The sequence below is a fragment of the Pinus tabuliformis genome, chromosome 6, assembly GCF_031772625.1.
Source record: "Pinus tabuliformis cultivar Carrire ecotype Pingquan chromosome 6, CPIR1, whole genome shotgun sequence".
Classification (NCBI taxonomy): domain Eukaryota; kingdom Viridiplantae; phylum Streptophyta; class Pinopsida; order Pinales; family Pinaceae; genus Pinus; species Pinus tabuliformis.
Genome location: NC_142292.1, coordinates 42,368,942 through 42,381,974, shown reverse-complemented (window position 1 = coordinate 42,381,974; position 13,033 = coordinate 42,368,942). Strand labels below are relative to the sequence as shown.

General features: G+C 36.9%; 1 protein-coding gene across 2 annotated transcripts in view; it reads right to left on the bottom strand.

The window, feature by feature from the left end:
* Positions 1–3,749, bottom strand: part of LOC149257128 (D-amino-acid transaminase, chloroplastic-like) — a 109,028-nt gene extending 105,279 nt beyond the window's left edge. The window contains exons 1-2 of one of the 2 annotated variants that reach the window (XM_089413627.1): positions 3,304–3,749; positions 2,955–3,040 (exon numbers count right to left, since the gene is read on the bottom strand). In XM_089413627.1, the coding sequence (XP_089269753.1) occupies positions 2,955–3,040; positions 3,304–3,577 (360 nt within the window). In that variant the 5' untranslated portion in view covers positions 3,578–3,749. The remainder of the gene's footprint in view (positions 1–2,954; positions 3,041–3,303) is intronic. The other variant, XM_089413630.1, reaches the window with a different exon arrangement.
* Positions 3,750–13,033: the final 9,284 nt, after the last annotated feature.

Here is a 13,033-nt window from a genome sequence, read left to right as displayed (position 1 = left end):
ATCTTGATTTTCATGAGCTTGTCCTTTAGTTCCAGCTTCCTGTGGTCATTGTTCATCTGAAATAGGTCTGTCAAGGCCATCCACATTGGATTACCGTGGAGGTTCGAGACAATATGATCTTGAACTCCTTCTAGTATGATCCTTCTCACCTTTGCAACACATTTTCTCCACTCTGCCAGATCTTGAGCATCAGTTGTTGGAGGCTTAGGAATATCTTTGTCTATGAATTCCTTAAGCCCATTGTCTTCCAACACTGCCTCCATCATGTCCTTCCAAGCAATATAGTTCGAACTACCCTCAAGGGCATATTCGAGTCTCAATCCGTAGAACGACATCCTGCTGACTCTGAAGAATGATACTGCAAATTTGATTTCACCTACAAAAGACAAACTCGTATTCTCCTCTTCTAGAGTGATTTATGCTCCGATACCATGTAGAAATTCCTTGTAGATTCAAACTACTAATTATAATTTACTAAAACAATAGACTTGAATCTACTCTACTCATCAGCGGAAACAATTAAACGATCATGAAATCACAAAGCATACAAGAAAAAGAATTCAATCAACACATTACACAATGATTTCTTAGGGAAAGCCACAGCTAAAAACCCCGACTATTTGTATATTGCAATAATCAGAAAATATGAGAAAATTACAATGCTTTGCTCAAGCCCGAGCAACCTCTGCACTATCTTTATCTGTCTCATAGCTTCGTAGACAAGCCCAGGCCAATACTTAACCAATTTTCTGCTTGCCCATGTCCCTATTTCCTTGCGTTGTTTCCTTGGGAATTAGCCCCCTATTAATTAGGGGAATTCCTCAATATGAATTGCACAATCCTCATAGGCCTTCCTCTGACTACATGCACCACCGATACAATTTGGATGATTGTACAACCGATAGTACAATGTCTCTGAACTCCAATCTCAACTCGGTAACTCTCAAATCTGACATGCATGAGTTATTTATGAGTGAATCATCAGTTAACTAGTTGAACACATGAAGCAGCACCCCATTGTCTGACCTCCTACTAGTTCCTCCATCAGTTGGAACTAGTTTAACTAACTTTAAGTCAGTTAAACTGAATTAATTAATTACAACTCAAAATAAACTCAACCAGGGCTCCCATAATGTAGGGGACACTCTACATCACTGAAATTAGACCCTCAACTCGAATTAACTGAGTCAACTAAGTTAATTTAACTTAGTTAACTCGTACAAGTTGTCTTTTGATGTGGAATTACAATTTCATTCCTAATTTAATTCAATGACAAAATTAAATTAGGATTTTCTTGTTGCATTTTCAACACTCTCTCTATCAATCTTATGACCAGGTGGAAAAAAGTGGGTGAGGGAGTGGTTCTAACTTCTTATAGGACTGGATCAAAGAAAACAAAGATTCAATCACATGGGTGCAAGATATTCTATCTTGGGATTAGGAATTTCCTATTCTACTCTTTGAAGGAGCTTCACATAGAAATCCAGGATTGTAGGGGGTGGTTTGATTCAATGTTGTGATAATCCCGATTGGGATTAAATCGGTGAGGGTACATAGAATATACTAGACGAAAAAAAAAAATTGGGTATATACAAAAAATACAACTTTTTGGGAAAACACACAATTTTTTCAAAATGAAAAAATTGCCGATTTAATCATTTAGGGAAAAACTCGTGATTTTCACAACACAACTTTGATTTTCTGGAAACAAGGTAGACGATTTTTTTTACATAGGTTTAGGATCAAACAGTAATGATTATGTAGAGGCCAAGGTAAAATGAATTGGCCTCAAATGCCTGGGATCTCAAAGGCTAGAAACAATAAGATTCAAATATGGTTATTAAATTCTTGTCTGGTAAGTACACTCCTAGAAACCCATTTCTCGGTGATAACGTGTCTGAAACAAAGTACCTGGTTCATGTTTTTTTATCGTATCTCCTTTCACCATGTCTTCAGGATTTGGAATAAGAAAGTGGATGCTCTCGCTAAGGAAGCTGTTGAATTGAATGAATGGGAGATTTTTGAATCTCAGCAGAACGATTTTACAAGTGTAGATAGGATGGTTTGAAATCCGAATCTTCTTATGTGTAATTGTATGAGTTTGAACTTCACTACTGTATGTTTGGCTTGCCTTGGGCAAACTGCCTTGGTCAGAATCGCTCAAGTTATGCTTACGCAAGTTAACTATGGTTATCTTTCGCTGAAAAATAGCATCTTCCTCAAGTCTCTCTTCTATTTATTTAGTTCAATGGTGAAGTATGTTCATTTTTTGCAGGTAGTTTGTTTCATTATGAGGATGACAGCTTTGGGATGCATCAAGCAGTGGCAGATGGAAAGAGAAATGAGAAATTCGACAGCAAAATGAAGAAAGCAAAGAGGGCCTCGTGGAAAGAAGCTTAGAGTCCTTAAAGGAAACTTTCATTCAAAATTGGCTTGCTGTTTGGAAAGTCCGAATTTTGTTCTAAATTGTAGTCTCTTTTTATTGTTGTTCGAAAAAGCCTGATTTTTATTCTAGATTGTAAGCTATTTTTTATAAGTTAAAATTATTTAAAACAACTGTTGAGCAACTAAAATAGAACCATTAGGAAAGAGGGTATCCATTTACAAACTGTGAGACACTTAAATTGAATTGATTATTTATTGAAATCCTACAATCTGTAGTTCCTCTAGAAATTATACATAATAAAAACTAAAAGAGCACCATTTGGAAAGAGGGTATCCATTTACAAATGACATCAAAATTGAATTGATATTTTACTAAAATCCTGGGAGCTGCAGGTCCTCTGGAAATTATATATGCTAAAAACTGTAAAAGAACTAGGAGTAAAAATATTTACAGCGACCTAATTCCAGAAAGCAGAATGTGAACATGAACTTTGATGAAAAGAATGGTGCCGTGAGAAACAATGAACTCATTATGCTCCTCAGAACTCCTAAATGGGATTGAGAGAAACCTTGGGAAGCGAGAAAACTGGAACAGTGAGCTCTGCATCATCCTGGTCTTGCATGCTCAAAACTTCATGTTTGAGTTCATTATCTTCTGTCAAAACAAAGCAAAATGAACTCTTAGCTTAAAACTTCAAGTTTTGGTCATTATCTTCTGTCAAGGCAAGGTAGAGACAGCTCTTCGTTAAAACACAACAAAACACTTAACATAGCCCCGAATACCCCAATTATTGAAATCCAGGGAGATCGTGTGTCTGATTCTTTTCTTTTCTTTTAAGTCGTGATTTTTCATTTCAGAGCTGTTAAACAGATGCCTTTAAGTACAAACATATGTTATGAAAACTCATTTCATGTTACCTCCTACAGCCCCAGTTGCGTCTGCTTTTTGGCCATGGACAGCCAGCAACACCTGATCCCTTCTGGAAGGAGCCACCATAAATAAATTGGAATTGGGTGCCCGCACTCTGACTGATCCTCCACTTAGGGGGCTCTGGGAAAGTACAGTCTTAATCCCTGAAATGTTTTTGTGTACACAAATTTTGCCAATTGTTTTGTGCAGAAACAGGATGGGCATGCCTTCTCTGCTGACGTGCTGTTGGGAACCCATAGCAACAACATGAATCTGAGCCATTGGAAACAATGGAAGAGGAGATCAGTATGAAGAGGAATTCCAAAATTTCCGAGGAAGGAGTTCAACTGGATTGAAACGAAATTCAACATGGAACTTCGCTGACTTCAGCGTTCACTTTTCCGGAACGTTTCACTGTTTTGGCTCTTACGCATCATGCATTGTGGGCAAATTCTAATAGAATATGAATAATCTTTATTAAAATGTTAATGACACAGAATATGTTTAAAAAAATTGTGGACATATGAAACACACTTTATTGAAATGCTAATGAAAGGGAATCATTTTTAAAAAATTGTGGAGATGTTAATGAAGGAGAATTATATTTAAAAAATTGTGGTTCGAAGGTGGGGTGTTAGAATTTATTTTAAAATTTAAAATAGAATGTAAATTGGAAATTTATTTTTAATTAAAATTATAAAAATTAATTACTTATTCCCATATACTATAAATTGGTTTGACTTTTTACCCGGATGCGGGTGTTATTAATCCGCATTGATGAGATGCATGCAGAGAAGGCAGCTGTCCTGGCACCTGGATGGTGGACGCAGCTTACACATTCCCGCAGCATCTGATATGAATGTTGAAAGGTACAGCATTATGGCTCTGTTAATGGCATTCAATGCGCATTCGGCTCGAGAAATTCTGCAAGGTGATTTAATCATGGCCTGCTCTCTGGTTTCTGCAAGTGACATTCTAGGCTCCTTCTTCCTTTGCTCGTTATTTTTTCCACACCCCTGCTCTGTTCAGGTTGTCTGGAAGCTCCTCTGGTTCTTCAGTTTGGCTTGTTCAGCCTGCGCCTGGTCCTCTCCCCTCCAGCTCTGGTCATCTTCCCTTCCTAAGCTCCTTGTTCATCCAGCCATGGTTCGACGTCGCGGAGTCTCACGTCGTGGTGGTAATGCTGGCAATCGAAGCCCTGTATCTCATTTTGCTCCTCAGAACATCACTCCTTTAGCCTTTGCCACCCGGTCCTCCCCACCTTCTGATCATTCTCGGCCTTCTCTGAACAGCTCCTTTCAGACCACCCGTTTTAAGTTCAGGAGCAGGCTCAATAAGCCTTTGATTTCTGCCAATATTACTGTAATTCTTACGGAGGAGGAAGATGCGCCCAGCAGTTCGGACAACATTTCCATGTCTCAGTCTCAGTCTCAGAATGCAAGCGGATTTCAGGGTGAGATTGTTGGGGTAGTGCTCAACGCTGATAATATGCATAACGAAGGTGAAATCCCGGAAGCCCCTCAACCCCAGCCAGTGTCTTCTCAGGATCAAGTACTTGCTTGTGAACCGGTGCATTTTACAGAAAGCATTTTGAATCTAGTAATTCCTCCAGATGGCGGTGTTCTGGAAGCTGAAGATAATAAAATGGTTACATGGATTGGCTCTCCTAGCCAAGTAAATAAGGACGCGACCGACTCTCATACTCATGATTAAAGAATTTTGGTTCAAAGGCTCTGTCAGCATTCTCGTTTATGATCTGTCGTCCTCAGGTTAAGCATCTATGGTTTTTGTTACATCTGCTCATGCCTCCTCTGGCACTGCTTTTGGTATAAGCACGAATTGCTATAGTCTTCAGTTCATAAACAATTATGGCCTAGCTAGCCTGGTTTTTGATTCTTTTTGTAATGGTGGCTTCAAAAGATTGTCTCTCAGCAAACGCAGAGCTGCCACTGGAGCTGTTATGTCAACTATAGGTCTGGTTAGCTTTTTGTCTTTTAGCATTCTTCAATTCTTGCTTCAAAGTCTTTCAATTATGTAAGGTGATTGAAGAAAGCTATATGTTTAAGTTTCTTTGGTGGAACGCTGGCTTCGGCCCCCTCAAAGGTCTAGACCTCTCTGTAAATATTTTTATCTTTTTTTAATAGAAATAGTCTTTACCCAGAAAGAAAGAAAAAAAAAATTAAATAAATTGGTTTGACTTTTTCAATATTACAAAAGTTTAACATATATTTCTAAATTATAGTGGTTTTAATGTTAATAAATATTTTTTTTAGTATTGGCTAATTTAAATTAAATAGAAAATAAACTACAAAAAATAATAATGGTACAAATAAATAATAATTTTAAGTAAAGTTTTATAGATATTTATAATTAAGATTAATGTTCGTTTCTTATTCAACAAAGCTCTAAATGTGATAATACTCATTTGGTAATTGATTATATAGTTTTTACTATTATATATACAGTTTTTACTTAAATTCTAACTAGTTAATGGACATTTGTTATTGAGGCATTGTTAATCTCCTTGCTTATTAAGGACAAAAGTAAATCTCTTAAAAGATTGTTCAAATTCTTTCTACATTTTTATAGAGGCGTTTTTTTTTTACACTATTATTTTTAATGTATTTACACATAAATAACTATAGCATTCAAAACTCTACACCTATGAGTGGATCATGGAGTTTAAAATAAAGAGAAGTAAATAAAAATACAATTGAAAAAATATTAACCTAATAAATAAAAATATCTAATTCATTCCATCACATCCATCTATTCATACTATGAGAGAAACATATTTAAAGCAATATATGTAAATAGAAAATAAAAATGATGATCTAGATATTTTAGAGGGCTTTAAACAATTACATTCATTTAAAACCATAAGATGCATTGGAGAACATTCACAAGATTGCATGGTTTAAAAAAAATTTCTTTGAAACCACACATGTCATTAACAACTATAATAGCTCTCTATGAGAGAAAATATTTCAAATTGAAGTTTAAGCTCAAATATAGTGTGTGCCTCCAACACTATACAATGTTTGTGATACTTAAACAATAAAAGAAATGCATTTATCCTAAAATAGGCTGGGATGGGGCTCCTGTGGACCAAATAAAATAGTATAGTAACCTTGAAGAAAAGAGAAACACAGTTAGGGATCGGTTTGCAAATGGGCAATAAACTTGATAAAGTCAGAGGACTAAAGATTGGGAAGAAAGAAGGGAAATTGCTTCAAAAATAAAAATACACTCATAAATTTTAAAGATGAATGATAGATAGAATGATATCTTTTTCAACATTCAAATGTTGAAGTATATATATCCTAGGCTTTTGAATCTTCTTGATGTAACTACCTTTGATAGTTATTCAGTATTATTTTCTGTGAAGGATCTTTTAAGCCCATCTTGTATATACTCCTTCATAGGTGGCATTATAATATCTTTCTTTACCCTGGGTGCAAATATTTCTTAATTTCTTTAAAATTTTAGTGTAATTGATCAATAGTTATGAAGTTGTAATGAACCTCTTTTGACATTTTTTTTAATAAGAACTACAGTAAATCATTGAACCATATAGAAACATTTAATCATTCCTTCTAAACATGTTTCCTTTCGAGAAATATAGATAATTACATACTTGTTTATACTAAACAAATAAAATCCTTCTAACATTGAATTCTTCCCTATTGTTAATATCTTTTCTTTGCAATTTTGTTTTTATATTTTATTATCTATGCTTCTGCAATCATCTTTATTTAAATCCCCTAGTCCCTTACTCATTAATATACTTGTTTTTAGATCTTTGGGAAGTTATACCAAAGTATTTCCATATTCACAAATTTCATATGTGATCCTAACATTTCATAGATTTGTGGTTTAAGTTCCTATATTTCCAATATAATTATTTTAAATCCCCTAGTCCCTTACTCATTGACTCTAACATATTTACCACTTGTCCAAAATTTTCCTTTTGATAATGTATTTATAATCCATGGGGTCTATCTACTAAAAATATGTTTCTTAATTCTTAACACATTTGATTTATATGCATTGTTGTTTCTCTATAGTTAAACTAAATTTATATTAAAACCATGCTCAGCATTATTTTAACCTTATCTAGACCCTTCATATTTTAACTCACATGTGTGTGTCATATATCAATTGCATTCAATATATATCTATATATATATATATATATATATATATATATATATATATTTTCAGGGGGGCGGGGCCCTGCTGAAGAAGCTATATATTGTCAAATACATTCTGTACATAGTACATACAACACTGGCCATGGCCCAAATACGCTGCAGCACAGCTCCGCAGGACATATAACACTGGCCATGGCCCAAATACGCTGCAGCGCAGCTCCGCAGGACTCGATACTGGCCAAAGGCATATAACACTGGCCATGGCCCAAATACGCTGCAGCGCAGCTCCGCAGGACTCGATACTGGCCAAAGGCGTGTAAACCGACCGCCCCAACCATTACATCATGCACTCACTTGCATTTGCATTCAAAATATATATTGATTTGATTGTAATGTGTTGCATCCACTTACATGAATACTCTCATTTCTCAATTACAGTTTCAATGTGGTATTTATTTCGGGGCTTACGTAATGATTTTGATATAGTTCATAAAATCTATATGAGTCTTCTTTAAACTCTTCCACCTGCATACATGTCATTTTGTTGTGCTTCCACGCACGGTCTTTTTGACTTACCAAACCAACGATGGTGATTTACCCTGTAGAATCAACGATGATGAGAGTTTTAGGGTTTTACTTGTGTGTAATGACTACGCATCGATTCTCGTAAGTGTGTTCATTTCTTCACTGTGTTATGTACCATACTTCTCTGCAACTAAATTTCTCGAGGTCAACTTTCTTAATAATAACAATGACAAACGAGTTTTCCATCTCTACCGTTTACCATGTTGCTAATTCCATCGAACATGCAATTGTACGTTAATTCGCTCAAGGGTTTAAGGTCAAAGATAAACATTTATACTATGACACCATTTTTATTACCTTCAAGTTGTTTTGTGGCTAAAATCGTTAGGGTTTTAACTTCCAATAAGCAATTCGTCTTGTTCTTCTTCTTATTAGGTTCTCTTGTTGTATATACAATGTTTATATGTCGAGGGTTTGCTACAGAGCTTCGACCGATAAGACTTAAAAGCTTTACAAAGTTTGTTTTTTAATAATAAATTCTCTCTTTTGCCTTCGACTAAACAATGGTTCTCATGGAATCTTTTACCACATGATTTAAATTATTTCTTACTTCTTTCTGGAATTTTTCTGGATTTTTTACGTATAGAATTGACTTTTTTATATTTATGGCTTGAATTCATTTGCAACTTTTCTCTCGGAGGTGTATTCTCTTTGGAGTGATTGTCGAGGTCTTAGGGTTTAGTAATTTTACATTTCACTTTAACGACTTCTTCAAAATTATGGGTAAAACATGTAAACATTCTCTCACATGCTGACGTTGAATCCCCTTGTCCTATATCACAAACTTTCTCTATTAATTAGTTGTTTCTGCAGTATTTTATCTTAGGGTTTGTACCCATTTCATTTTTGCATTCGTTTCTAATTTTTGGGCTAGAAATTATGGTTCAAATTAACAAAATAAGTATAGTAATAATATGACTCTCTTTTTCATTTTGTTATTATATTAAAAATTTATAAAAAATTGGGTTTTTGTCTTAACCTTAGTAGTATTATGGTCTCCTATAGGTTGTTGAAATATGGCAACAAGAATATTCCAGTTTAATCTGTCCTTGAATTAAACTGTGAATTAAAATCAAATTTTGTCCTTGAATTAAATTGTGAATTAAAATCAAATTTTGTCCTTGAATTAAATTGTGAATTAAAATCGAATTTAGTCTTAAAAGCGACTTGGAATTAATTAATTTATTTATTTTAAATTAATTAGTTGGAGAAATTCAAGTTAAAAGTCTTTCTAAAGACATGCAAGAGTTATCCCTTAAATTAAGGAGATAAGATTGAGTTATATTTGAGTTGTAATTAGTTAACCTAGTTTACTGAATTAAGTCCAGTTAAATTAGTTCCAAACTGTTTGAGGAATTAATAGTGAGTTACCAGTCAATTGATGCATTAATGCACTCAACTAGTGCTACTCCAATTAACTGAAGATTCTCTCATCAGAAACTCATGCATGTTTATTCTCAGAAAGACTGAGTTGAGATTAATGTTCAAGGACAGTGTACTATTAGTTGTATGTGTTTTCTCATGGAGAAAACTTACGCATGTAGTCAAGGATTCATCCTTGAGAATTGCGCAGTTTTGAAGGATTGGTTATCCACTTGGTAATAGGCGAATCATCATAAGGAACAGTGCAAAGAAATAGGAGCTTGGAGGGCAAAGAGGAAGGTTGGAGAGAAACCAAGATTATCTGTGAGCATCTATGAGGATTGTACTGAGAGCTGGCTAGCTGTGAGAGCTAAGGCTTTGTATAATTCCTATGTATTTCCACCATGTATGATAATACAATAGTGTGGGGTTTTTAGCTGAGGCTTTTCCCAAAGTATTTTCATGTGTATTGTGCCATTGATTCTTCTTATTCTGGTTATATTGTTCAGATCGATCTTTAAGCTTCCGCAAATTGATAGTAAAAGTAAGTTATAGTATTCTGCTTTGATTTATATTGCGTTATCGGATTAAACTATCACAGATTTTCTACATGGTATCGGAGCTGTGAACAATATACTAAGAAGAGAATTCGAAGTTTGAAGTTCGGGGTCGCAGGTGCAAATCGAATTCATATCATACTTCAAGGTTGGCCAATGGCATTCTATGGCTTGAGACTCGAATATGCCTTGGAAGGTAGCTCGAATTACATAGCATGGAAAGATAGAATGTAGACTGTATTAGAAGACAATGGCTTGAAGGAATTCATTGATCAAGAAATCCCAAAGCCAACTTCAACTAATGCACAAGAGTTGGCTGAGTGAAAGAAGTGTGTAGCGAAGGTGAGACAGATCATCCTTGAGGGAGTTCAAGACCATATTATCTCGAGTCTCCATGGGAAGGATACTCCATTTTCAATGTGGAAGACACTAAAGGACCTCTACCAGAACAGTAGCGACTAAAGGAAATTGGAACTCAAGGATAAGCTTCAAAGAATCAAGATGGAGAAGAGCGATACTATTTCCACATATCTGAACAAGCTCACCACTAGCAGAGATGAGCTTAGCAGTGTGGTAATAACTACTGCTGATGATGGTATGGTGAGCCTCTCTCTACTTGGCCTTCCAAAGAGTTGGAATAGCTACCAGAACTCTATGAATGGAAGGGAGAAACTGTCGGATTGGGAACGATTGTAGTCGGATCTTATGCAGGAGGAGATCGAGAGGACCACACGAGATGGTTCTTCATCCAAGAATGATGATGAAGAAAATCTGGCCTTAGCAAGGCAAGGAAAGGGAAAGGGAAGGCTTCCCATTGCAAATTGAATTCTTCTCATGGAGGGAAGAAGGGTGACATGTCTAAAGTAAGATTCTTTAATTGTCACAATATGGGACATTATGCGACTAATTGCCCATCGAAGAAGTCCAAGAGGGGATCCTCTGAAGGATCAGAAGGTGAGGCATTAGCCTCTCAGTTCGAAATGGACTTTACCCTCATCGCATGCATGGTGTCATCGATGATGGGTTGTGTCTGGTATCTTGATTGTGGAGCCTCATTCTACATGACCGGTGATAAAAATTTATTCAGTGCCTTGGAGGAGAAAGACCTCAAGATGCACATAAAGATGGGTGATGATGGAACGTATAATGTTTTAGGAGTGGGCACAGTTGCTTTTCAGAGGGAGCATGGAGCTCCTCTCCCCTTGACAGATGTGATGTATATACCTAGACTGAAGAAGAACTTGGTATCGGTTGCGATGTTGGAGGACAAAGGCTACGATGTTGTCTTCAGTAAAGGAAAGGCGTTCCTGAGACACATAGCCATGGGTCAGACCAAGAGGATAGGGATTCGGGTGAAGAATCTCTATAAACTAGAGGTATATGATTGTGCAACATTGAGTACGAAAGAAAAATTGGTGCAAAGCCAAGACATTGGCGAGTTGTGGCACATGTAGTTGGGCCATTTGCATCACGGGGCTTTGAAGATAATGCAGAAGATATCTGCAAGACTTCCCAAAGGTAAACTTGAGCAAGTTGACACATGCAAAGGTTGTACCTTAGGAAAGTACACCACGTCTTCCTTTCATGATCGAGACAGCCGAGCAGAGGCTATCTTAGAGTGAGTTCATACTGATTTATGTGGACCATTCTCGACAAAGTCCACAACGAAGCAAAGGTATTATGTGATTTTCATTAATGACTATTCTTGTAAATGTTGGATTTATTTCATGCAGAAGAAGGACCAAACTTTCACAAAGTTTTGTGAGTTCAAAGCTTTGGTCGAGAAAGAGTCAGGGAAGAAGATCAAGGCCTTGAGAAGTGACAACGGTGGAGAATATGTCTCTCAAGAGTTTAAGGACTTCTGTGCAACGGAAGGAATTAAATGAGAGTTGACGGCACCTCATAACCCACAACAGAATGGGCTGGCCGAAAGGAAGAACAGAACTATTGTAGGGGCAGCACGGGCAATGCTGCATGACCAAGGCCTACCACTTCACTTGTGGGTTGAGCCATGCAACACAGCAGTCTATTTTCATAATAGAAGCCTGCATCACATACTTGGGATGAAGACACCAGAGGAAGCTTTCTCCGCTAAGAGACTAGATGTGGGTCACTTCAGGATCTTTGGCTCATCGATATATTGCCATGTGACAAAGGATGCATGGAAGAAGCTTGAGCCGACAGCGGAGTTGGGGATATTTGTGGGGTACACTGATACACCTCACAATTATCGAGTGTACTTGCCTACCAGTCAAAGGACATTGGTTCGTAGAGATCTCAAGTTTGATGAGCAGAAGGCCATGCGAGTTTCCCTTGAGAGGGAGCTCCAACTACAAGTTGTGGAGGAACTGTTGGTTCCTAAGGAGGAGGAGCCTCAAACTGATGCGGAGCAGCCGCATGCAGAGGTTCCAGGAGTGGAGACATCCACTCAAGCAGAGTCTTCCAGAGATGGACGGAAGTGCACAAGAGAAGCTGATAGATTGTTGGAGGATGCGAGAGAGAATGTGGGAGCACCATCTTCTCAGCGCAGATAGAGGAGGTCACCTGAGAGGTACACTGGATACATGGCCCTTGCTGGGGAATGTGTTGAGACTGAGCCATCTTCCTTTGAGGAAGCAGTGCAGCAATCGATTTGGGTTGATGCTATGGTGGAGGAGTATGACTCCAAAGTTTGTAACAGTGTTTGGGACGTGATTCCGAGACCGAAGAACAAGTCAGTTGTGACTTCCCGTTGGCTTTACAAGGTAAAGCAAGCTGTTGATGGTAGTGTGGAGAAGTATAAGGCAAGATTTCTTTCCCGTGGCTTTTTACAGGTTGAGAGGATCATGTTGCTGCAGTATATTTCAACAGAGGAGCAAGATGCTGACATTTTGACAAAGGCATTGTCAAAGTGTAAATTCGAGTTCCATAGAGACAAGATCGGGGTGGCAGATAATTCCTTTCTTGTTGAGAGGCAGTGTTGAAATATGGCAACAAGAATATTCCAATTTAATTTGTCCTTGAATTAAATTGTGAATTAAAATCGAATTTAGTCTTAACAGCTACTTGGAAATAATTAATTAATTTACTTTAAATTAATTAGT